The sequence below is a fragment of the Thermobia domestica genome, chromosome 8 (genome assembly GCF_964235325.1).
Source record: "Thermobia domestica chromosome 8, izTheDome1.hap1.1, whole genome shotgun sequence".
Taxonomy (NCBI): Eukaryota; Metazoa; Arthropoda; class Insecta; order Zygentoma; family Lepismatidae; genus Thermobia; species Thermobia domestica.
This window is the reverse complement of record NC_137461.1, coordinates 228,183,680-228,210,491: the sequence shown is the minus strand read 5'-3', so window position 1 is coordinate 228,210,491 and position 26,812 is coordinate 228,183,680. Positions and strand designations below refer to the sequence as shown.

The window sequence follows — 26,812 nt, the reverse complement described above, 5'->3', positions numbered from 1 at the left end:
AAAGGTACAAAGGTACTCACTGTGGTTCCTCCAAATTTGTACATACTGCTTAACAAATTATATGAATGTCAAATTTTCGCTGACAGCTATCAGTATTATTAGACTTAAGCAACAGTATTTGGTAGGGATACACCTTAATCCTACCAAATGTCGTTCCTTACGTGAGTCTGATACTGCTAACAGCTGTAAGCGAAAATTTGACATTAATATAATTTATTAAACAATTTATAAGAATCTGGAGGAGCAAAGAACTGGGCTTCTCACTTGTAATGAAATAAGATTCGTAAGTTGATCGTGTTTATACTTCTGACATTTTAATTATTAAATAAGCTGCAAAACTCAGGACAAAACCTTGAGGTCTTATGACTCTTCGGTCTAAGAACTGAAAGTGTAACAACCCAGACGAAGGCTTCAGCATAATTAGGAGTTGATATTGAATAACTGAATGATCAAACGTGCAATTGCGTACAATCAAAATGTAAACTTTAAGATACGAGTTTCATCCATGTAAAAGCTAGAAAGGGGGAGCATTTGAAAATGTAAATGAAGACAAAAGAATCACAACTATTAGAACGATACAATGCGTGTGTTAGAATGTAAGAAAATCAAACCAAAATCGAAATTACAAACAACTAACCTGTTTCTAGGAATGCTAAACCAGTACTCTGGCCTCATTTTCTTCTTGCCATAAGACATGATTGGGGTTGATTTGGGTATTTTCTTGTTTAACGGTTTACCCATTCTCAAACGAAGGTACAAAGGTGGATCTTCACATGATCTTGCTGGTCTAGGTATTAATTCTGAAAAAGAAAAGAAGAAAGAAATCTACACGCTTCCAAGTCGCACATTTATACTTAAGTAACTATAATAACGTATTTCTTTTGCTGCTCATTCAACCTGTTTTAAATTGTCCACAAGAAAAAGGGACAAATTTTAGAAATTAAATACTACATTAATACATAAACAGAAACTATATAAAAAAAAGTCAAAACTATTTCCTGAAATAAAGATAGTATACTGAAAATGCAGGCAGGATAGTAAAAGCCCTTACACATAAATTATGAAATTTGTTATTAATGGATAAAACAAAAGTTTTAGCATTTCTTTACGTAGCTTAAAACAAATAGTTTTGTTTCATTAAATTGAACTTTTTTAAAGCACAAAATATAAAAAAAAAAATGTCAAATAATCATCGGACATACTAATTAAGAAACGAACTAGACAGTCAGTGATTTGAAAAACTTTACATTAAAAAAAAGCAATTATTATTCCTTACACTAATTTTGATATTAAAAATGAACAACTCTTAAGAAAAGAAGGGCTAGCCGAAATACTGCATGAAAAGTATTTTCCACTTGTGAATAGAAACCTACCAGAGATGGCAGAATATCTGTGGTGATGACCAGGCTTATAGCCAGAGGGTGCGCCTCCCTCTTACGACCATTTTCAGACTTCCTGAAACTTTCAGTTGTTTGTTTAGACGTTAAAAATAATAATAATAATAAGCAGACAGCATGTCAACTCAAGTTAGCCTTCCAGAATTATCTCCGCCTCTCCCCTACTCCTTCTGTTTAAAATTCTCGCTAAGGGCCTGAAGGTGACCATGACGAACGTAATTTACATTCCATATTCAATCATTTGAGAAGAAAATTAAATGATCACTTTTAATATAGCCCTAATTCACATTACCCTCAGTTACAAACCAGTTTCCTTTGAAATTTCGAACTGCCTTTAAGTGGGATTCTGTGGGGTACTTTCAAAACGCCATGCATTAGTCATAATTTGATGAACGAAAGTATTATTTATGAACAAAATTCAATAGAAAGCTTTATTTTAGAAATAATTGATTATTAGTACCTACTTTGCAAGTTTCTTGCTTAACTTCTCCATTTTAAAATTTGTCGAGCCTACTCTGGTTATATTTTCAGAGAAAAAATATTGAATAGAAACAAAGGAAGGTGCATGCGGACGCTGAAACCAAATGGTAAAATTGTAAAGCCTCCCAGATGCTCGTACCTAAAATTATCTAAATATGAAGGTTTTGAGCCTCCTTCATCACATATCTTTTCAGAAAACTAACACTGATTGTGAAACTACATCTAGTTGTGGAAGAAGACTGATTAAAAACAGAAGTATATTTCAAAGTTTGAGTTTTGAGGAATATTGAAACTAATTCACGAAGAAATTCAAATTAGTGTAATGTTATCACTTTTCTTCGACTAATTACGTTATTAGTGGAGTGAAATAAAAGACGTGCACTAAGCGAGACAAAAAAACACCTTTTAAAAAAAATTCTATTATTAATAATAATAATCTACATAAGATATCGGCTAGTCCCCATGAAGAAGAATATTTAGGTAAAAGGTAAATGTTGTGAAGGACTATTGGAAGTAAGAAGAATACTTTTAGGAAGAAGATAACTAACGGGATGTAGTTCTACACTCAACATTAGTTTCCTGAAATCTTATGTGCTGAAGTAGGCAATAATTTGTTGCCGAAACCAACACGTTTAAATAATTTTGAGAGCTTTAGGTATATTTTAATGAATATTGGATATGCCTCCTATTAAATATTTTTTTCGTTCCAGCTCTTAGTACACTCCGTGCAATTATTACATGAAATGACTATATAAAATTTGACACGTTTCTATATGCTGCTTTATTTCTTCTTTCTTCCAAGTACATAAGTTATGAATCAATTGAAGTCATGTTTTGTTCAATTTTCAAGAATAAAGATTTGAGCTCCCTCGTCACTATGTGGATAGTGTATGTGCCTTCGGTGTGGGACACCTGAATTCGATTCCCGGCTGAAGCTCATGTAGTTCGGATTCCACGTTAATCAGTAGATCCCGTCTCATATGGTCTCGCTGCTGAAAGACGCTAAATTCAAATCATATCCAAAAAGAATAAAGATTTCACCTCATATACTCTCAGTGCTGAAAAGGAGCAATCCGAATAAAAATTCAATTTTGTATTTTTATATTGAGTAAAAAATTACTCAAAAACCTGACCTGCTAATTTGTAAGTTTTCCTTTTTAACCCTTACTGTATCAATAGAATCTTTTAAATCTTTTAAAGTCCTGAAACTAGTAATTTCTAAAGCTTTGAATCGCGTTATATATTCCTTGATTCTACCTCTCCCCAAAGTCTAGTAGCTAGTGTGCGCTACTTTGATCCACAGGATCTCAGGTTTGATTTCTCGGTGGGAGAGCCTTGAAATTTGAAAACATTACCGTGGTTCGGATTCCACCTTTAACTGTAGGTCCACATCTCATGTAGCCTTTGTGCTGAAAGAGACACTACGCTTCAATTCAATTAACAAATTCCACGTTTTTAACACCAGTGCTTCTCTTTACCGACCGAATTTTTTGTATTCTCAAATTACCTCTCCGGTGATGAGAGTTTAAGTAAATTATTTATAACCCGTAGGTTTGTTTTTTTACACTTTTGGAGACGACGACTAACTAATCTCTTTAAAACTACTTTTTTTCTTTTTTCAGTCTGAGTAAAACAGAGAACTGTTTCACTTCCATTTTTTTGTGTTAAAAAATATATTACACATAAATTGATGGCTGTGTATTCTGAGTATTGAGTAGTCCATTTTCACCATTTCCGGCAAACATAGTTTTGGATCGCCAAGATTCTAGAACATTAAAAGATTCAAACATCAAGTTGATATGACTAGTGTGAAAAAAAAGAAAGAAAAAAAAACTAAGACTCAACTATTTAGAGATTTATTTATTTATGAAATATTAAGCTGCAAGGGTGAATCTTGATTCGGACAAATTGGATAAAACATGACTTCTACTCATTCGTAACCACTGTTTCTGAAATGAGAGAGGAACAACTATCAGTAGAGAAAATATGACAAATTACATAACGCCATCGCATGTGATACATGTACTAGCAGCTGGGAGGTTTTACAAGTTTTATCGTGCAATATCGTTCGGGTTCTACACAAATCTCAGCATCATCTTGTACTTACTTTCTGAGCTTTATTATTATTCAGCTTTCCGTGAAAACGTAACCAGAACGTTTCCAAAAATTAAAAAGTGGAGAATGTATAACTTGTGAAGAAGGTACTAAATATTATTTCTATATTGTTTATTAGGATAGCATTTTGAAGAGATTTTTAAAAATTCGCCGTTACAAACTTAGGCTGTTCGAAATTAATATGGAAATATAATAAAGAAGATTTCAATAAAACGCTATAGGAGTTTCACTGTTTGTAGCTGCCAAATTCCTTTTCTAGTACTACCCAATAAATTCAAGCCCTAAAAGCACTATTAAAAAATGTTTACGCTGAAAAATAAAACATGCTAGACGAAACGGGAACTTGTAAGTTACCCTGGATTTGTACCACACGTGCTTTCACCAGAATCTGATTAGGACACACCAATATTCTGAGGCGTTGAAAAAAACAATGTGAAGTTAGAAACAATCGAAGTAAGGCGGTACATATATTTTCACGGGAACAGTTATTGTTCTACCACAGTACTCGGGCAGTACTATACCACCTAACGAAATGGAAGTTTGTAATTTGGTATGAAGCATGCGGCATCGGCTTCACTGGCATTTCACAGAGAATTATGACTCTCAGGAAGCGTAAATCCACCAAATTTGAAGGCAGAAAGAAAAAGTTATATTACTTTTGCACCACTACTGGCGTAGCTATGAGAAAGAATCAATCTTGGTCAGAAATCGTTTGCAATTTTAATACTCAATATTCTAATTCAATTTTGAAACTAAATCTTAGTAGTTGTTTTAATACTTTAAACTATTGTATTACTAAGATATATTTATGTTAGTTAATATGTATATAAAAAGGTATTCTGTTAAACTGGAATTGGAATGAAACAAATTTTAGAACAAAATTAATGTGAACTTTATTGTAATTTAACGCTCATGCACGTGCACATGCAAATATTGCAAGAAAAGCATGCATATGATAATATAAGTAGTGCAAAGAAGCAATATTTAGGTTGTCTACTGGTAGTGTTCAAAAACTAATCGTAACACACACACATTTAGATGATGCAATTTTCTTTTCAACGTGTGCAAGACAATCTACTTGCAATCCGCATTTCGTTAATCTAATCTTGATTGATTGATTGATTTTATTAATTTATTTTTTTTTTTCGAAATCTCGCACGGAACATTTTCTTCGAAGTTTCGATGAATATTGGTTATGTTGGTCAACATTTTTGTAGGATGGTACGTGAAACAATAACGAGAACTGTTCTTTATGAAAGCATGTTCGGATGAAGTAAATTAACATCAAACAATACATACTACTGGTTTACACCACAGGCTGAACAAGAAGTTCGTAAAGGGAAGGGTTGTGTGTGAACAACACTAACTAGAGAAAAGATCTATAACGAACGTTACGATTTTAGCCCTGGATTCAACTAAACAAATGTGCTAGCCTATATATTTCATTAAGCGACTTTCATCCACTTTTGGCCCCAGAGCGAAGTATTATCTGCTTTTCTCAAGATTTTTAAAGGCAGTTTTTAAGAATATTTTCACCGAAAATGTATTTACTTTTCTGAAAATCTTGTACACATAACACTTATCTGGAACTAAGGTAAATCTTGGACTTAGAAATAACCAGAAACATGGGAGAAAATTATCTTGGTCAGTTTATTGCCATTTACTTACAACATAAGTGCCACTAAATTTAAAATATAAAGTATGAAATCTTTCTTAGCACAATTGCTCGAAAGAATTACATTTCGAGTTAATTCACGAAGAACGTATTAACGTCACAGCAAATCTATTTCACAAAAGCGTGCTTTGAAAGTGCAGATCACATGCAACAGCTTGTTCTTGGAAGTATTGTGCTGAAGTAAACTATGAGCATGTGAGATTCGCTTTGAGGATAAATTAGAACTCATTACATAGGTTGGGACTGATCACAATTACAATACAATCAACGGGTAAGAAGTGCATACGAACAGTTGGGTAAACCAAGGTCACTGGCGATTTCCATTATACATAAATGACACTTAATAATCTGAATTTGTAAATTACACGGTAATAATTAAATGGTAGTCGAGTTAAATGAAATAACTATACTACAACTTTTTCAAGAGGAACTAGAAACAATATCTCAAAACAGTTCTCCAGTGCTTTTCATTCACACATATACAGTACGACATGTACAATGTAATATTTCTCGATTATACAATTTAGAAACCAATGAAATCATTGCGTTATAACTGTCAATATTTAATCTTATCAAGAACATGGGATTTTTAAAGAAATTTTAAAGTTTTACTCAGGGAATTAAACTCTAATTTAATTACCTAAATTCGTAGTTCGTATATTATTATCTACAGGATAATTCATGCTTTCGAACGATACTAAACACATACATCAAGGATAGAATATTCCCGAAAATTTGAGCTGCCTTAGCCGGGCCCAGGTTCCAGGTTCTCCACGAAAGGTACAAAAGTCTCGGGATGTTTTTCCAATATATATAAATTTAAAAAGAAATCTTCTCGAACCAAAAATATAGTGCGAAATTCGTGATAAAAGAAACACACACACACACAAACAAAAGTACAGTTTAGGAACCTAATGATTGTACCCTTATCTTAGATTTATGCTTTGTACGTCACTGTCTTTAGAATGAATCAAGCTTTCGAACGATATCACCCATACACCTTAGCATACATGAATGCGGGAAAATCTGATAAATTTCCAGGAAAAATATGTTGTTTAACAATATGAGTGCACCTCACTGGATCGCAGGTTCAGGTAGCTGCAGCAAATGTATCGAAAAAAATTACATGTCCTGCACTATATTTTTGCCGAACATCTTTGATTACAGTTTTATGATACCTCATGATAGGATCCTCCTTCGGACTTATGTAGATAGGATTGTTTTTAGAAATAATAATAAAAAAAGATTCACTTAAAAAGCTTCTGTTCGTCCCTAATTATCGTTAATGTTATGGTTCGCATGTCAGTTCCATTGTCTCCAGAATGATGCACGCTTTCGAATGACACCATACGTATCTGCAACTATCTATAAATTCGGGAGAAATTTGAGAAAGTTTCCCTAAATTTTCCTTTTAAAAAGTACTTTTCTTAATTTCAGTGCCCCTATTAGGGTCGTAGGGTCAAACACCTGCATTAAATGTCCTACGAAAAATTTTAAATGTCCTAAGTTATATATATAACTAAGAGAAAGAAAGAGAGAGAGAGAGAGAGAGAGAGAGAGAGAGAGAGAGAGAGAGAGAGAGAGAGAGAGAGATAGCGAAAGAAGAGAGATGGGAAGCGAGGAAGGACGATTTGAATAATGGTGGCCCCTCGCTTATGTGTAAGACGGATTGCATAGCCAGGGGTGCCCACAAGGGGGGGCTATGACGCAAACTGCGTCATTGAAATATTTGGGGGGGGGGTTAAAATCTATATAAATATGTTTGAGGGTGTGTAAAAATTAATCGAAAAGATTTTTTTTCATGGAAGAACACTTACGGATAGACAATTGAGGGGGGTGCGTCATGGACATGAGGGGGGGTGGGCACCACTGGCATAGCACATACTTATGACGTGATAGATAACCAGGTGAAATTTTGGGGATGAAATAGACTATTCTAGAACACGGGATAAAAGAGCAGGTTTGTAGTATTATTTATTAATTTGGTGTCTATACTCGTATTTTCAAAGATTGCAATAAATTCTGTACCATAAAACATCACTGATGCAGAAGTTATTCAACACCCAAAGTAAATTACTTATTGGTGGAAAACTGCCTTAGGGAAATGGGATAAACGCTTTGTATAACATAAAACAACTCGTTCTTTTGACATTTGAATCACGGTTGTCCAAATTACATGCGTTTACCAATGGTTTCATTTGTAGGTACAATCAGAAATTTACTAAAACAAATGAGCTTGAATTGCATTGCAAATGTTAAATGCACTAGGATAACGGAACTAATTTCAAATACTTTTTATACCTATTAAACTCTGACATGTATAAATAAGTGGTACTTGTACATGTTGAAAATATCTAACTTAAAAAAAGAAAAAATTAAAGAATCTGTGCTGATATATTAAGAAGTTGATGTTAAATATAAAGATTCAAAATTGTGTAGCATTGAATTTCTGTAAAAGAATTGTATGATTGTGTTTCTAAATTTTTTTTTTCCTGCTTGAACTCTCGTTATAGTTTACAGCTTTAGTTTACAACTGGTAATTTCCACTTTGGCGTCTCATAACCAAAACAACGTTGGTACCAAGATTCAACTTTATACACGGGTTCTTTGGCGTAATTAAGCATTACCAGCTGTCGAGAATTCTCGTTTGATTTTTGTACGAGAATGGAAAGGAATGGAGTGGAAATATTAACTTGGATTTTAAAAGTGGACTAAAATATCTATCAGATACTTTTGAATTGCATTATTTATATATACTGCACTTTAAAAAAAATATCTAGTTTACTTCGCTGTAATGTACAAGCTTCAAAGAAAATTACTCATTACCTGTTCTGTTCATCTATTTTCAACCAGTAACGATTTAGACGATGGTTCAGAGATACTATTTCCATCCAGGTATTTTAAATATTTCTTTTCGGCACAATATACAGGATTACTTGTTTCTTTCTTTTTGTTATTTCTTCCGAAAGGAATTTCCTAAAATTGTCATTACTTCAAAATAATTATTTCCACACTATAACATCGTAGCAGGTCTCGGGGTCTTCTCATTTTCTCCCACTATTTTTATTCGAAAAAAAAAATTAAAGTGTTTGAGTTTAACGTCCCACATTATGTCCTTTAGGCTAAGGAAGACGGATGATTAGGGCAAATGAATTATGATGGAAGAATCGGAAGAATGAGAATATGGGAGGAAATTAGAGTGCCCCCAGAAAATCCACGGGCACGATGTTGTCCACCACAAACTTATTTGGCCGGGAAACGAACCAGAGATCCCACACACCACAGGTAGCGCTCTACTACTGAGCCACCATGCCCCCCCCCCCCACACACACACATATCTTCATTCGAGTTAACTCTTCTAACAACACTCATTTGTTCATATTATCAGTCTCCTTCAACTTGCATGACATACTCCTGGGACGTTCAGTGGTACTAGACTTTCATTTTATTATTCTTTCTATTAATTTCAAGCTTTGTTACGCTGTATTGCTATCACGTCTAGAAATAGAACACATTTTCGTCTAGATCTTTATATTATTGTTCATACCTCTCTCTTCTTTTTCTTCTGCAAGCGGTTCTCAAATACTCTAAATTGAGGAACAGTTTTTCACGAAAGAAATTCATTAAAGAGCATTAAATAACATAATGACACGTTTAGAATATTTAATTTATTTACTTAATTTTCAATCTCTTCATACAACAATTAAAAGGTTATGTTGCAGAGCACTTGTTTCTCTGTGGATTAATTTGGAAAACGTGATTCTACGTTAAGGTATGCATCTCAATGCACTAATTTATACTAAGAATCAGAATTATTATCTATGTGGTGCATCGTGTCCTTTGAAAATAATATGAACCTCACGTAATTCAACATACCTGTTCATTCTAACATGCATAAAGTACATTCACGGTGAGTTTCCAATAATGGATAGTTTTTTGAATCTTACATACGTGAACTGTAAATGAAGTAATGGAAACATTGTCGGAAGACGAATATGCATACGTTTGTGCGCAAGAAGGATCTGGAAATCGGTAGTTCGAATTATTGTTTAGATGTCCAGTGACGAAAGCAGTCTGTAAAGCGAGTATCTGTGGTGTTGTGCATGGCTGAAATAGTCAGTGTTGTGTGAGGTGACTTAAAGCATGTTTAAGAAACTTCAACAGCGTTACTTAATAAAAATCTGCGCGGTACTGCCCAGAATATACGTTGGTATCCTGAATAATTGCAGGAAGTTTGTGACAACTATATGCTACCGTATCGGATGATTGCACAATGGATAAGGCCGAAAAATGTTAGAGTGGTCATTCGTCCATTGCGGAAGAGCATGTGGAGTTGCTGTGAGGTCTTGAAATAGATCGTCACTGGAATGCCAGATAGGAATCCATACACTAGGCTGTCATCGAACTGCATGGCATGTATTGCATGTTCTGTATGGCAATTGCACGTAAGACACATCGCAGCGTGCAACGCCAGTTTCAAGGAAGAGCGGAAGTGCATCGATACGCGGTAGCTTGTCTCCATCTGAGCACATATTGAATTGAAAGGAGTGAATTCCTGCTACCGTATTGTTCCGATTGACGAGATTCAAACATTTTCATACACGCCCAAATAAAGTAATAAATTGAATGAAAAACGGTATCAAGGATCGCCGAAAAAAAAATGCAATAGCAATCAGTAGGGTGAAGGTGATGCTGATACAAAAACATGTCATCCTTAGTCATGCAGTATTTTTAAGTGTAACTCTCAAAGCACCATACTACCAATGTTTCCTTGAATATTACTTGTGTCTGGCTACGCACTGCAAACGTTCGTATTTCAGGAGGTTACAGCTCACATTGCATGAACACAATCGTTGTCGCGTTGTAAGCACAGTGATAAACAATGTTGGCCAGTGTGGTTAAGAGATCTTGGAACATCTCCCATACTCGCCAGACATGAGCCAATGCAACTTTGACCTGTATTCATGACTGAAAAAACTTCTTGGAAGTATCAGACTTTCAGATATTCCACCCGTGCTACGCGTAAAAAATAAATAAATAAATAAATAAATAAATAAATAAATAAAAATAAAAAAATAAATAAAAAAAAAAAACTCCAAGATCAACAAAAGCAACTTTGCCGACGGCAAATGACAGATAGCACAGACTTGGGAAACAGTGCATGGCAGATTATATCGAAGGCCTATAATATGATTCTCAATATATGTTCAATATGTGTGTACTAAACATTGTCAGTATTTTACTTATAGCTCACGTATGTTAAAATAGTGACAAGTTTGAACTAAGATTATCTGATGACCCCGAAATGACCAACTAGGTTGTATCACAAATTAAATTGCAAGTTAGATCGAATGGGTTGAAATGACTAATCTAGTCGTAAGAGTATCAGCGCGGTAAGGTGAAGACAGCGGTTCGATTCTCGATTTAGTCGTGAATTTTTCACTCTTTGTATACCAAGCACATTTAGCTTTATATACGAATATTGGAAAAGCTTCCTCGTGGTATGTTTTTTATGTACATATTTCAGGGAGCGGATTGAGCGTAGTAATTAATGCATTGGTAAGGTAAGCATGAAACCTCAGTTCAAATCTCAATATAGTCATGCATTTTTACTCTATATATATCATGTGCATATATATAGTTGACATATTTCTGGATACAAAAATATGGACACTTCCGATTTTGTTGAAAATTGATGAAATTGTTTAATCAAAGGGAAATTACCTACTACAGTATATCTATACATAATAAGATTAACATTAAAACAAAGTCTACTGTCATAAAATTAGTTTCTTGGAAGTTAAACAGACAAATCTATTTCTGGTACTTAAACACACATGACACTGCGATTTTTTTTTTAAAAAAAAACTAAATTACACATGTCATGTTTCCAAAAGTTTTAATCAATGAATATTCATGGGAGCTAAGTGGTCTCAAGTTTATATCTGTATTGGGTTTTGAAGGTGGAGTTTTCCGGGATCTAAATAATGTATTTCAAGTTTCACTAAGAGACTTTTTGTTCTCACTCACAATTCTTTGCGCTATTCGTAAACTCACTCCACAGGTCGCTGCGGTTCTCTCATAGAGTCCACTGCCTTTTTCATGATCTTTCACGTTTCATTAAACTGGAAGAGTACAAAACTTTCACTATTTTCGGGCCGCGGTGGCTTCGTGGTAGAGCGTTCATTTCTAGTGCATGGGGTCCCGGGTTCAAACCCTGCTCCCGCCAAGTGAACTTTGTGGTGGACAAACACCGTGTGCGTGGGATTCCTCGGGGTTCTCCCGTTTCCTCCTACTTTCTTCATTCCACCATTTCATTCATTGCTCATCATCACTGTCTCCTTTAGCCTAGCCGGCACAATCACGAGACGTAAAACTCAAAAATATCATTTCATTTCATTTCTCACTATTTTCCTTGGTAAGCGTGTAATTGGTGCAGTGGTAAGGAAATAGTAACTAATTTATCTATTTTCCAAATCCAAAATAAAACTCTGGACATTTGTCACTTTTTTAAAGAATACGATAGACACAAGTCTTAAAATATAAGCTGTTCGTACAAACCGACAACCCTACTGATATATCAATACTGGAAAAGCTTCTTAGTTCTTACTAGTACGCTTTTTATGTGCATAGTTCAGAAAGCGGATTGGATAGTGTAGTGGTTAACGCATGAGAACGGTAGACTGAACATCCAGGTTCAAATAACGGTACAGTCATGCATTTTTTCACTCTGTTTTCACTTAATTCACACCTATAGAGGAACTAATGTTATATAAAATAGGTTACCTCCTCGATTTATCATAGTAAAATATGCTCATTTACTTCATAATTAAAGTATCAAATGCATTACAGAATTTTATCTTGTTCCAGATAGTAATTCTTGTGGAAGGAAGGAAAAAAAATAGCTAGTCAAAAAAAGCTTGATAAATTCTCTACTCTTCTCCAAAAGTCTCTATTCAAAATTGTGCAGTAAAGTTGTCAAACGTAAGTATGATTCGAATTCGTTTCAGTTTCAAACCTTGGCAAAAGTTCCATGTAATATTGGCTGACTCAAATTTAACCTAAAAGAATAATTAAATCTCAAAGAAACGACATCTTGTATAAAGAAGAACTATGTTTCAAGGCTTTCAAAACTCCGATTCTATCTACTGACAAAGAGTTCAGTCTGTTAAAGAATAATCATTAAACACGAAATAATTCATTTCCTATCCTAAATCTTAAACTTTCGATGTACTTAAAAAAATTTTAAGAGCATCGTTAATTAAAATATCCAGTAAATATAAAGAAAGGTTGATTTTGCATGCATCACAAAACGAAAGCAAATATGAGGACTTGTAATTAAAATGTTCATGCTGATATAATAATTTAATAATTACCTGTACACTTTACACAAACCCAAGCTTTAGTATATTAACTGGCCACAAGATCATTGACATGATTAAATTTATAGAATTCTTACTTGAGGAAAAATGAACTTCAATTTTTTACTCAAGACACACTACAACATTTGATAAATTTACAGAGCTACTAATATAATCAACGTTATTACTGTATGTAACTTACGTTTCCTTTGTAAAATATTTTACTATAATTTCTTGTACGACTGTCATGCATATTACGGAGTGAAACTGCTATACTGATGGAAATTATCACTTTCTTAGTGTTGTGCACGTAACGAACGTTCACTATAAAGGTGAACGTTTTATACACAAGATGAAAGAAATATTCAACAATCATATAAGACACTTTACACATCAGAAGCACAGACCAGGTTCTTTTTGAGAGATGCTCAGTTTAAGAGTTTCAAAATGGAAACAGATCTAGATCGTTTAAGGCTGCCAGACTCCTAAAATCAAGAAGGATGACACCTTGCCACTTCATCGCTAAAATGTTTCGCGATAGCCAAAATATTTCGCGATTGCCAAAAAAGAAAGGAAGAAATAATGTTTAGTGGTACTTCTTGTCGCTTTGAGCTGCTTCGATTAAAGTCTTGTCACTTATACCCATTGTAGTACAGAAATACGTTTCAGATTTGCTATCAATATCACTGCTATTTCGTATACGTAATTTGTACAAATTTTAAGTTCTACTTTCACTATATCAACAATGAGTTTATTTCTAGTGTTTATTCGCACTAATTTCATTTTTCAAAATATTCTTTCACATTCAACATTGAAGTTGAGTATGAAAAGAAAAGAAAAAAGAAAAAAGTAACAGGCTATTATTTTGTAGTTTTTGAAATTTGTACCAGAACATTCCTGAAAAATGAGTCTCTTCTTCGTTTCATCTAACTAGCTTTAGTTCCTCAGATGAAACTTATTTTAACCAAACAACATTTTACGAAATTTATCCACGTTAAGAACCTCTATTTTTAACAAGAATTAAATTTTAAGCCTACAAAGGAAAGCCAAGCGAGTCCGGCTTACATAGGAGGAACTCAAATTCGCTCCTTCGAAACTGAGCGACGGCCCGATTTAAGGATGGCAACCCTAAATACATTCAAAATTGTTGAATCAAACTATATAGGTACATTAAAACAGTCATCAGGCCAAAAATATATTTCATACAAATAATTTTCTTTTCGTAATTATTGCTGCGAATTTGCTATGATACTTATTTGAAATACTACCATAAAAAACACTTGCTCCATTTGGATTATCTGTGTCTATATAATAAGACTACATTTTCACACTTTTGTTTTCCTCCCAAAGCACTGCTCGACTACACTTCACCCAGACTTTTATGTTAATTTTGAAACTGTATGCATCATTGGGATTCTTGATTCCATTCGGTATAGTGTGACATGTAGATCTCTGTTAAAATATACACGCTATCACCAGGCCGGTATTTATATATTGTGCGCCCCAGTGCTCTAAATAATTTGCCGCCCCCTCTCCAGCACAAACTCATGTTTCAAACAAGGAAACAAGCCATGATTTTGCAAACTCCAGCTTTTGTTGAGTAACAGTTCAGGTATGACAAGTTACAATGTAATTTTAGATGGTCTAATTCTCTCAATGATGATTATGATGTGGTGTTCTATCCGAAGGTAGGTAAATGATCCGAAGGTCCTTGGGGAAGGTGAACCCATGGTAGTTTGTCATTGCCTTCCATGGGATGATGATATACTAAGGACGGAACCCTCAGTGTAACTTGGGATCCGAACCACTTGTGTCCCCATCGGGAATCGAACCCGGGACCCCTTGATTGCAAAGTAACGAGTTTATCCATTCATCCATTGGGAACACATTCTCTCAATACTAACATGTAATTTATTCATGTAGGTTTTAATTTACTGTCCGGAGAAAATGCATTCTATTAATTCTTAAGCTGTCTGTCTGTAGCACTTTTCAACTAGAGAACCATACTAGATAGAAACATGAAATTTTAATATGTTTTAAAGCTCTCCGAGAAATGATCACAATGATCTGTTTCAGGTCCCTAGGTTACACCTGAGGTGAGATATGGGAAGTACAAAGTCCCTATAAGAATAACATGGGGGCATTTTAAAAATAATCGGAAACGAGCAATATTAGAGTTGCATTTATAGTTTTTGGGATGACTGAGATGAATAGTGACAGGTTTAATTCAATTCAACTTCAAGGTCATACTCCACTCCCCAGGGAGGGGGCGAGATTTTAAAAGTAATCGAAAACGATAAATATTAGTGTTAAATTCATAGTTTTCGAGATCGCTGAGTTTAACGGTATCAGTTTCTATGATGTTCAAGTTCATCTTCACCACTTGGGGTAGGGTGGAAGAAGATTACTTTTTAAAAATAATCAGATAAGCTAGCTAATTAGTAACTACTGTAATTAGAGCGAATTAAACACATTAACCTATTTTCTCATGCTTGCGTGGGACTCTGTAGGTTGTTACTTTTAAATATTACTTCATTGTGAACCTTAAAAAAAAAAAAAAAAAAAAAAAAAAAAAAAAAAAAAAAAAAAAAAAGCTGTCCTAAATTCTGCCGCCCTGTTCTCGAGCTCAGAATAGCACTTACGTAAATATGGGCCTGGCTACCACGCAATTAAATCTGCAAGAAGTATGGCTGCTCAGCAGTCTTGCACCTGTTTTCCTACATTTTTCAAAATACTGCGGAGATCAAGGAATATTGCTACAATTTCTTTATATAATTACTCTGTAGTTGAAAAACGATACTTAGCAAAGTCATTTGGTTGATATGTTTCCCGTTGTTAAAGAATAGTCCTCAAGATAATTATTACATTACAGACTCAGATACTGAACCAGGGAAGAATGACCATGTCAAGAACACCAACTAATTTATTAAGTACTATTTAGTACTCTAGCTTATGTACAGAAATTTTAACTTACTCTTTGCTTTTCCAAAATACTTTGAGAAAAGTAGGAAAATGGGGACGGAACGAACAAACACATTTAACGTTGCACCTATCAACTACTCCGAATACACTCATGATGTGAAAGTTTCCCTACAAAGTTAGCTGAATATGTCATGAAACAAAAATACGATTTACAATTTCTTAAATGAACTGAACAGTTCACTTTTAACAAAAGAGACACTGACCAAAGCTTAAAATTTTACTTTATTTTAAATTATAATTTGTAACTGTTTCGGATATCTAGCATATCCTTCTTCAGACACGATCGAAATTAATGAAAATACAGACATATATATAAATGTTGTTATAACCGAGTTTAAATTCTTTAACCGTCATATATATATTCATTGTTATTAAAAAAATTTTAAATTCTTTTAACAGTCATATATAGAGTCATTGTTGTACTTTTTATTTTTATTTATTTATTTATTTTTCTTATTTACCGAGGCCTTCATCCCATCCTATAAGTCTTCGTGTTCACTTTCCAGTTAATCACTTCCTTTATTTTTGGTTCTTATAAGAAGGATATGCTAGATATCCGAAACAGTTACAAATTATAATTTAAAATAAAGTAAAATTTTAAGGTTTGGTCAGTGTCTCTTTTGTTAAAACAATTAATCCAAAGCCATGAATAGTTTCACTTTTAAGCGCACAATCAGCAACGAAAACAGCTACTTGTTCATCATATTATGTTTAGCTAGATTATTTTAAGTGAAAAAAGAAGCAATACTTATAAAATTAGTTTTACTTTTTAAAAAATGCTAGACAGAACAGTAAATTTATATTAAGCTTGTTAATCTTTCTAAGTAAATATTCAATCTCCACTTATTACGCATATCGTCATCAAATTTGTTCTGTCACATGTTTTGTTCATCTTGAACTGTAATGTAGCTTCAAGATACAGTTACAACGAAAGTGGAGGCACAGTGGCTCAGTGATAGAGCGCTCACTTCTGGTGCGAGGGGTCCCTGGTTCGATCCCAGGTGTCCGTAGGTTCCATAGGTTCCTCCCACATTATCGTTCCACCAATTATTTCATTGTCACTCACTTTTGTGAATCATCTGTTTCCTTTAGCCAAAGGGGCATAATGTAGGACGTTAGACTAGAAATTTCACTTCATTTCATTTTATAACCGAATGTATCGTCTGTGCAATTACTCTTTGTTGTTAGTTTACTATTGCTGAGAAGATTACAATTAAGTACATCATTTAATAAATATAATTAGTAATTGTATCATTTCTGTTGACTTGAAATTGAAAGAAAAATATTTACATTCTAAAGAAGTTTTTAATAGCAATTTCAATTTATAAATGCAAAATATGATTACTGAAAATATTTCGACAAAGTAAGTATTTTTTCTGAATTAATACTTGAAAATTCTTATTTTGAAATTACTATTACTGATTTAAATAATCATTTATATATGTACATACAGTGAAACTTCTATATAGTGGACATTAACGGGGAACGTAAAACTGTACGTTATTCAGAAGTGTCCACTACTCGGAGAAAGCTTAGGACGTCAAAAAACTGCAATGTACCCACAAAAGGCAACATTATCTTATGGATCAGACGAAGATAAAATGCATTAGATGTCATTCCATTGTTCAACCAATGCTGAAAATTGCTACTAAACAATACGCACAAACTAAACGAAATACAAAACCTTACTCAACAATGCGCGATAAGGTTTGAAATCCCGCCCGTTATTGTTTGAAATTCCAGAAAATAGGAGTTTTATTCTTGGCTGTCCGTTATTTGGAAGTTCTACATAGGAGCTGGGGAATAGTTTTCAGTGTCCGCGTCCGTTATTGAGAATGTCCGCTATTCAGAAGTAAGTTTTTCGTTGTACCGAATGATATTTTGCCGGGGAACTGAAAAGTGGCCGTTATGTAGAGCTCCCCGCTTTTTAGAGACGTTCGTTAGAAGTTTCACTGTATAATATTTTAGTACAATATTTGCTAACTTTTAAATAATTACTTTAAATATTCCGTATCCTATTTGATCTCATTATTAACGTTTATTTTATTGCCTTACATCCAAGTTTCTAATATATCATATGTTAACGTTAGATCTAGCATACAAGGTATTAATTTGCACGACACGCAGTGCATTATTTTTTTATGTTTAGAAATCATTAGTACGTCGTTGTTACTTTATGTTGTTTAATATTAAAAAAAAAAAAAAAAAAAAAAAAGGAATTGTAAAATATTTTTGTAATTTATCGTATTATGCACTACGTTAAGAAGGAGTCTGTGAACTGAACTTTCCTTTTTCACAGTTGAAATTACAGGAAAACCAAGTACAATATATATATATATATATATATATATATATATAAATGACTTCCTGATGATCTAGTGCCTAGGTACTACTGGAACGCAAAGCGGTTGGTGTCTCCCATGGGATATAATAACTAACGACCAATCAAATTGCTCAGTGATAAACAATATCGCAGACACATGTTACTTTGTTTCACAATATTTCGTAAGTACGTAACCGTTATAAGGAGCAGCTTTTCATACCGTATCTTTTTCTGTTACTTCAGAAATTGTGAAGTAAGAAGAAAAAAAATAATAAAATCACTCCTATTCTTCTCTTACTACTTACTTATCAGAGTCATACAACACTAGGAAAGTGATAATTTAGAATTTTGTATTCACAGATAGATCTGCTCAAGACTGTAGTATTAAAAGACTGAAAGATTGCAGTGCTCAGTAGACAACCTTTACTGACAAGGCAACATAGAATAATGTGTCAATGTGTCAAAACAATCAGCAACAGTATCAAAAATCACAATTGGATGAAATTAAGACCACCTACCCAAGCCTTCAAGTAGAGGAAAATTAGGTGCATGGACTACAGTTGGAATAAAAGAAGACCAAAACACTGTTAGTTGTTGAAGACTCAAAGTATTCAAAGATAAACTATATTAGCGATGTATTTCCAGGATTAATATTCTAAAATCGCAGTGAACAGAGAAGAGATACATACAACAGATATAAATTATTATGTATATTATTTTTTTAAAAATACCACGGTTATTAATACAAAGTTCATAAAAATAATGACTACTGAATTATTGTTAACATAAAACTGAATGTTAAAACTTTTTATGTATTAAATACATAGAAAAGCGCCCGCAAAAACGAGGTTACATTCAAACATTCAATTCGATAGTAGAACGATAAACATGGGTCAGTATAGCATATATTGATTTATTAAACCAGAATTTTTATTTTGAATTATAAGACCATTTTTGTATCCTGAATTAAAAAAAAATCACAGAAAAGTGAAATTTAAATTGCTCGGAACTTTTTTCCTTAAATAATATATATATATATATATATATATATATATATATATATATATATATATATATATATATATATATATATATATATATATATATAAGATTTATGTTTTAAATAATGACATTTACCGCAACGAAATCTTAGTTTCAGGGGAACATAGTGCGAAACTGGTACAATATAGTGTACAACCGTTTTTTGTTTTTCTTTATAATAATTTATTTCAAAACGTTAAGTATTCGTAAAATTGTGCAATAAAAAATAACAGAGTGGAAAGGCGGAGATAAACGAGCAAATATGATGTATCTCATCAAGAATGAGAGATTCTTCGAATTTGGGAATTGCAGCTTCTGTTGAAGTTTTCAATTTATTCACGAAAATCCAAGAAAATTGCTCCATGTTCCCGTCTCTAACTGGCGCGAGTTAACTTTATGAATTCAAAACACAAAAATTATTATACAAATTTTAAGTTCAACTAGGCTTATATAAGAAAAAGTGAAAGATTATTATTATTACCTGAACAAAGGTAAAATCAATTTTCCTAAAATAAATCGACAATGCAAAATGCTTCTTTCTTTTAATTTTCTGGCAGAAATAGTAAGATTTTTAAGCTTCAACTTAGTAGTCATTTATGATAAGATTCGTGTTATCTTTATTTTCTTTCTAAAAATAATAAAATTTAAAAAAAAGATAGGAGTCCAACAAAGGAAGAAATATGAAACAAGAGTGGGGAAAAAAATGGACATATTATTTTTAGCTTAGAAATATGAAACAGTACAGTTTACCATGGTGTATTTTTCAGTAGAAAATACGATGAAAGAATAGTAAGTCTTGAAATATTGGCATTTACGTACATTGTTCACGACGTATCTAACATGACCACAGCAATTTAAGTTGTCAAAGAGGCTCGTTAACACGGGTATAGACAATGTAAGATTTGCAGTGCAGCACTGACTGTCTTCATAACACATTTTCTCTCTGATGAAGGCAATGATATCTTACCGAAACTGTAACTCTACTTCATGTTTGCTTTAGTCAATTATTATTTTTATTTAAAATACACTTTCGGCTGAAAACTTAATATCAATTGAAAATAATATATAAATAACTTCATTCTGCTGATTTCGATCAAACAGTATGTGTTTCTCTGTTCACTGCGAAGTTCACGAACTGTGTGTATATTCAAAACTTAATATATGTATGTTACATTAAGTGTACCGTACATATTGGTATGTTTCCACAAATACACTTTCCATAAAGGTAAGCTATAATATACTTCAAATAATAAGGAGAAATAGTCAATGTATAGACTATATCGTAACAGTTGTTACTCTCTTCATACAATACTTATTTATACATAGTTATTTAATTCAAAAACGACAATATATGTAGGAAAAGGTGTAATATAAACGAAAAAAATAGTAATAATGTATAATAAAGAAAAATTATATGAGAGATAATCGTAGCTTACTGAAATAAGAATTAACTTTTCAGCATTCTAAACCTAAGCTTCTATGTTTACGCCACCATAAATTTGCTACTGTCCTTTCACTTTGTAAAATGAAATCTTCAATATTGGCGCAACCTGCATATACCGTGGATAATGAAAGCAAGTGAACCGTGACGTGTACAAATAAAAGGACAAAATTGGTAGGAAATGGAAAAATCCTAACAAAGTCTGGAGATAATGTCATATACACTATTTTTACATAGCATCTAATTTACCATCGTTCATATCGCACTATGCCCTCTTCTTCTGCTTCAATTTTTCTGCGAAATTCCATACTCTCTGCGTTTCCGTTAAGCATTTTCATTTTCTTGTCATTTTCCATGTATAATTATCAAATATTACAAACTGCTTTCTTTGTCACAGTGAAATAGCCTAAGTAAATCACTTAACTTGAGATTCAAAATAAGAACATTATATTTAAACTATGTATCTTACAGCATCTAATATCAAATACTATTGTAATTTAATGAAAATATTTTATACAATTGTTGTAATTTTAATAGCAATAATAATATACTATAATTACTATTCATAATAGTTATGCAATCTGAGTATTTTTTCATATAAATCACGTTTTTGTTACTTAATTTAGAACAATAAACTTTTTTTTTTAACTACCTACACTTATGCACCGGGGCTAATGAAGATCGCGATGAAATGAATGATAATGGTAGAATGGTGAAAGTCAGGGAAAACAAAAGAACCCCCGAAAAAAATCCCATGCACAAGGTGTTTGTTCACCACAAAGCCCATCTACCGGAAGCTGGGATTGATCCAGGGACCCACACGCCAGGAATGTGCACTCTATCATTGAATTACTGCGGTACTATAGAGAAACATCTTTCGAGGTCTTATGGAAATGAAGAGACAAATCTTTTTCATATTCGACTCCCGGGAACAAGCTATATGTATCGAAAACTATTAAAAAGTTTTGCTCTCTGGTGATTACGTATAACAATACTAAACTATACGAATACTCTACGCAATATTTCAAAAAGTTACTTCTGAACAAAAAGTGCCTATTTTGCAATATAATAAGAAATCTTTATGTTTCAAATTTCATGTAAAACAAGAGATAAAAAGTTGAACATACTGAGTAAAATAAAGAGGAATACAACCACACTGTAAAATGGAAGCAGAAGAGGACATAGTGGGGTATGAGGGAAGGTACCTTGATCCAATGTATATATAACGTTACTAAGGATGGTATAATCCCCAGTTTTTTTCAGACCTTCCTATTCCTTGCAATTCATCTCATATTATCGATCTGCTATATCATCATACACTTGCTTTATACTTTAGCTTAATCTCGATAAACCTATAAGATTTCGAAAAACGTTAAAACTCTTAAGATTTTATTTCACAAAGTACAAGACACGATGGCGTATCAAAAAAAAAAAAAAAAAAAAGTATTTTAAACGAAAAAATAAGAGTTTTATAACACTGAAGTGTTAATTCTTGTTTCAGTAAGCTACTACTTACAACTATCTTCCACATATTTTTCTCTTTATTGTACATCATTCCTAATTTTTTAAATTCATTTCATATAATTAATTTAATTTATTTATAAATTTTGGGCATGAATCAAAGATGGCTGCCCTAATAGTACTACACTCTACTACATGCGATCAAATCTCCATTATCTCTGCCCAAGATGTGGTTCCCTTCCCATTAGACGTCCTGAAATTTCAAAAGTGTATCCAGACTTTCGACTTCACCCGTATTTATGCACAGACAATGTTGTCCAATAAGATCTAGTCTCTTGTACCTAAAAGTCATTTCTGGATAAGAGCTAAATTCCTTTCAGTTACAGTAACGATTTACCAGCCTGGCACAAGATTCCTGACTTTCGTGGAAAGAATGATACTCTCATCATGAGGATTTTTTCCTCAATTATGTATAGTTAGAATAACAGTTAAGAGTTACATTAGATTATTCTTTTGGAAACTGGACATATGAAAATTGCAAACCAGAGCCGAATACGAACCCACATCATTTTAATATGCCAGAGTTCTCCAATTAATTTCTTTTGATCTGCACAAGAACATTCACTTCATTGGGTTAATCTGATTTATGTTATCTTACAACGCCACGCAAAGTCATTAAGGTAACTGCATTCACGAAACATCCAAGCCGAAAATATACGTAAGAGATTAGTCCTATAATTTTGTGGAGTTCCATTCGATCTTTAATAGCCTTTTTATATTTTCCATGTCAATAAATTCATCAAACCAAAAGCCACAATCAGTAAATTTGCAATATTGATCCGCCCAATGTGATTTGTCGTTTAAACCATTTTGTAGAAAATTTTCGAAAGGTCAGAGGAACAAGAAAGTAAAATTAAACCCTAACACTTTAGCGACAACTTATCGAAGCAAATTTCTAACATTTCTGATTTGTAAGTGAAAAAAAAAATTGTAAAAAACGCGTTAATTGTTTGATCTATACAAAATAAATCGCGTTATAACTAACATGCTTGTTTACGGATTTTAATTCCTTGTAATAGATACTGTTTCTGTAACTTCATTTAATAAATTATACGAAGACCTACGATGACTAATTGTAGTCTAGTGACGTCCAGACATGTATTTACTTAATTTTCTTCACTTTCCTGTTGTTATATAAAAAATGCCCTTAACCACCCACTGATATCCCTAAAAGGATTATTTTTCCTTTAAGAACATGCAAAAATAAATACCACATACAATGTCATATGTTCTGTCATAGTACTTTACATTGTAGACAGAAACAAAGCCACAGTTCACACAAATTCTTGGAAGAAGAAACTTCTTGAATTTTATGGCTATGCTTCCAAAAAATAAAAATTTAATAACAATATATCTTCATGGATAGATGAACTAACATAGTATTGATGCTATGTAAAGAGAATGAGATGCATAAAGACAACAGAATTTAGTATGCTTACTGAAAGCAATTAGTTTTGCAGCTCTGTAATATCAATGAATAGAACAAACCAGTCTACCAAAGAACACTCTTAAACACTTCTCAGACTAACTGGTACAACGTAAACGGTCAGAGCATAATTTATAACCATTATACAACTAAATATGATGTACACAATGGAAACAAAATTCATAGTTGTTTTGATTTTAGAACTACGTCTACAAAGGCTGTAAACAGTAATAATTTTTAAAAATGCTCAGCAAATTAATCATTAATTTTGATTATGTTTATATTTTATATACACTGGTTGATAAATGTTCAATGATGAATAAGAGTAATCCAAGGAGACTATAACAACGAGGATATTTTAACCAGCACAAAAAACCTGATGCAGGATCGAAACATATTTAACTAAACTCCAATTAATGCATATTTAATCCCATAACTGACACTCGTGATGTATAATGACGAAAACAAACTAGGGCAGATCCAGGAAACTGAGATGAAATTCCCATGCAACGTTTGAAGACAGACCATGAAATATCGAACAAGAAATGAACTTCGTCAAAAACACGCTCAACCAAGAGTGTCAGAAAGAAAGAAAAAAAAAGGGGGGGGGGTAGGAAAACTTACGTAGCGCTGGTATGGATATTAGAAAGAGTGAAAGATGAACGCCTTCCTGAGAAGCCTTTACTTATGAAATGATAGGAAAGTAACCACAAGAACGACCCAAGGAACAGGTGGTAGAAGGGGAGTATGAAGAGAAAGAGTTCAGACTGAGGTACATGACAGTGAAGGAGGTTTCGTACACACACCCAGACTCAGACACTGAAAATTGAAATTTGTAATGACAATAATGATTATGACCAAAAATAAGACAGAACAACTCATGTTTTGCACTTACATAAGCTTAAATATTTTTTATATTCTCTTATAAGCACTTAAGAATATATATCAATCTCACTCAAGAAACTTTCTTAGGTTTCAAGATACGTCACAGATTTGACGTTATCAGAACAGGCATCACTTAAACTAACAAACCACTTTAAAAGGATTGGTATTACATGGGTGTATTCTCTTCCATTTCTTTCATTAGCTATTCACTAAAACAGACTATTAAGAAATTAAAGAATTCTACAGCAGGGAGACTGATTTGATATAAGTATGTGTGTTAAATAGAGAGGTTTGAAACGAGAATTCATTTCAGTACACAAAATTTTACAATAAATTTCTCAGTCGCTCCTGAGAAATACTGAGTTTTCCAACTGCGAAGAAAAAAGGAAAAAAAAAAAAAACTTCGTTCTTCATTGATTTTTAGTAAATTTTTATTGTAAGTACACTTTTCATTTACTGGATGCTTAACCTGGGTTTAAACTTAGATTAAAATTTAGTACTTTGTTCCATTCATTTTCCTCTACTCGTTCTAAATAGCAATTCGTGATTTATTATTAATATGTTTTTTTCTTCTAAAATATTGATACTAGTCCAAACACCAATTTGTACGTCCCTAAACTCGGAGACTGAAGATCTGCACTAAAAATATTGCACATGCGCTATTCCCTGCCAAGTTTGGATCAGTTGTGTAGAGCGTGTACATATATACTCATCTTGTGACTGTTTACTATTTTAAAATAGGAAATCAAATGAAAGATGCAAAATTCATAAACGGCCAGGCAACATGATGAAAGTCTACAGTGGGTTGCCATAGAAACTATCAAAAATACTTACAATATAATTTCTACTCAAAAACTATATGCCTGAAATCATGGATGCGTTTTCGTATATGTTATATTTAAAAAGCACTTTACATTAGCATTATTCCAATGAATTAGGGTTGGTGCATTTGTGGAAACACACTAAGCATCTACCACTAAACAATATCACATAATATTTACACAAAAAACATAAGCATTTACTTACTTATGTTTAAATTGCATGTAAGAATTGTAATTTGTAGTAAGTGAAACACAATGGACTGACTGTCGATATAATGGTATCTAATAATTATAGAGCCATGCAGTGGCAACTGTAAAATGTAAAGATGTACGGCTTCAGCTATTCATGCTCCATTCAAATTAATAGTCAAAGTGTTAAGATACTTTTTCGCAGCACACATTTTCTACCGGAAATGAAAGGAAATTAATTCGCGGATTAATTGTTAACCGCAAAAGCTTCTTCTGTTATACTACAAATATGTCAACGCATATTTCAAACTTTATGGCGTTACGAGAACCAGTATTTATGTAAAACCAAGAATCTTAAAAATAAAGCTATCTTTTGTCATGCAAAATGAAAACGTCATGGTAACACTCAACTTACTATCAAATGATGCAAAGAGTTCCGGCATGTCTTCAACCGAAACCATGCTTCTATAATCCAGTCTAGGTCCCTGTTTCGATGGTGCAGCCTTCGGTTCTTGACGCCTGAATGCATCTATGGAAGCTCGTCTGCAAAGTAAAATTCGTTAATTGCAAAACTGTTACCATCTTTATGCATTTTCAGCGACTTCAAACATGATAGTTTATGTTTCTCAAATTATTTCCCTATTCAAACACACAATAATATGCAAACATTTCAACGTGAAAGTCACCATATTAAGCTTAGCTGAATGAAAATGATACAAATATGCACTGAAGGTTAATCTAGCTTTAGCAATAACATCAATTCTCAAATCTAACGTAAGCTGAATTCAATTTTCACTATTACAAGAAAGTAGCATATGACCCAACACTCTCTCTTTTGTAATAATTATAACACAATAAAAAAAAAACGACAAAACTGGTTGGGTTAGCGTCACCATACAGATGACTTTACTTTTGTTTCCTCGTCAACTGTATCAACATCAGGATATTTGAATGCGGCACAAATCACAACTTTTAACTTTTACTTCCTCAAAATGTGGGTTGCTAAGTCAATTTTTGTCACTGAGCAGCAATTTCTTTTTTTCTTTAGACATGATCATCAGGAACATTAACCTTGCTTGATGCAGCGCAGAATGAAGTGCACAAAATTTATGAGTTGCAGAATCGTTTTCGTAGAAGTGGAATCGCTCAAAACAA

At 33.0% G+C, this 26,812-nt stretch overlaps 1 protein-coding gene across 12 annotated transcripts in view; it reads right to left on the bottom strand.

Moving 5' to 3' along the window:
• Positions 1-26,812, bottom strand: part of mtd (TLD domain-containing protein mustard) — a 1,050,893-nt gene that overhangs the window by 164,408 nt on the left and 859,673 nt on the right. For 10 of the 12 annotated variants that reach the window (XM_081769482.1, XM_081769479.1, XM_081769474.1 and 7 more), the window contains 3 exons: positions 26,073-26,200; positions 18,852-18,887; positions 638-800 (listed from right to left, as the gene is read on the bottom strand). In XM_081769482.1, the coding sequence (XP_081625608.1) occupies positions 638-800; positions 18,852-18,887; positions 26,073-26,200 (327 nt within the window). The remainder of the gene's footprint in view (positions 1-637; positions 801-18,851; positions 18,888-26,072; positions 26,201-26,812) is intronic. The other 2 variants (XM_081769475.1, XM_081769481.1) reach the window with 1 other exon arrangement.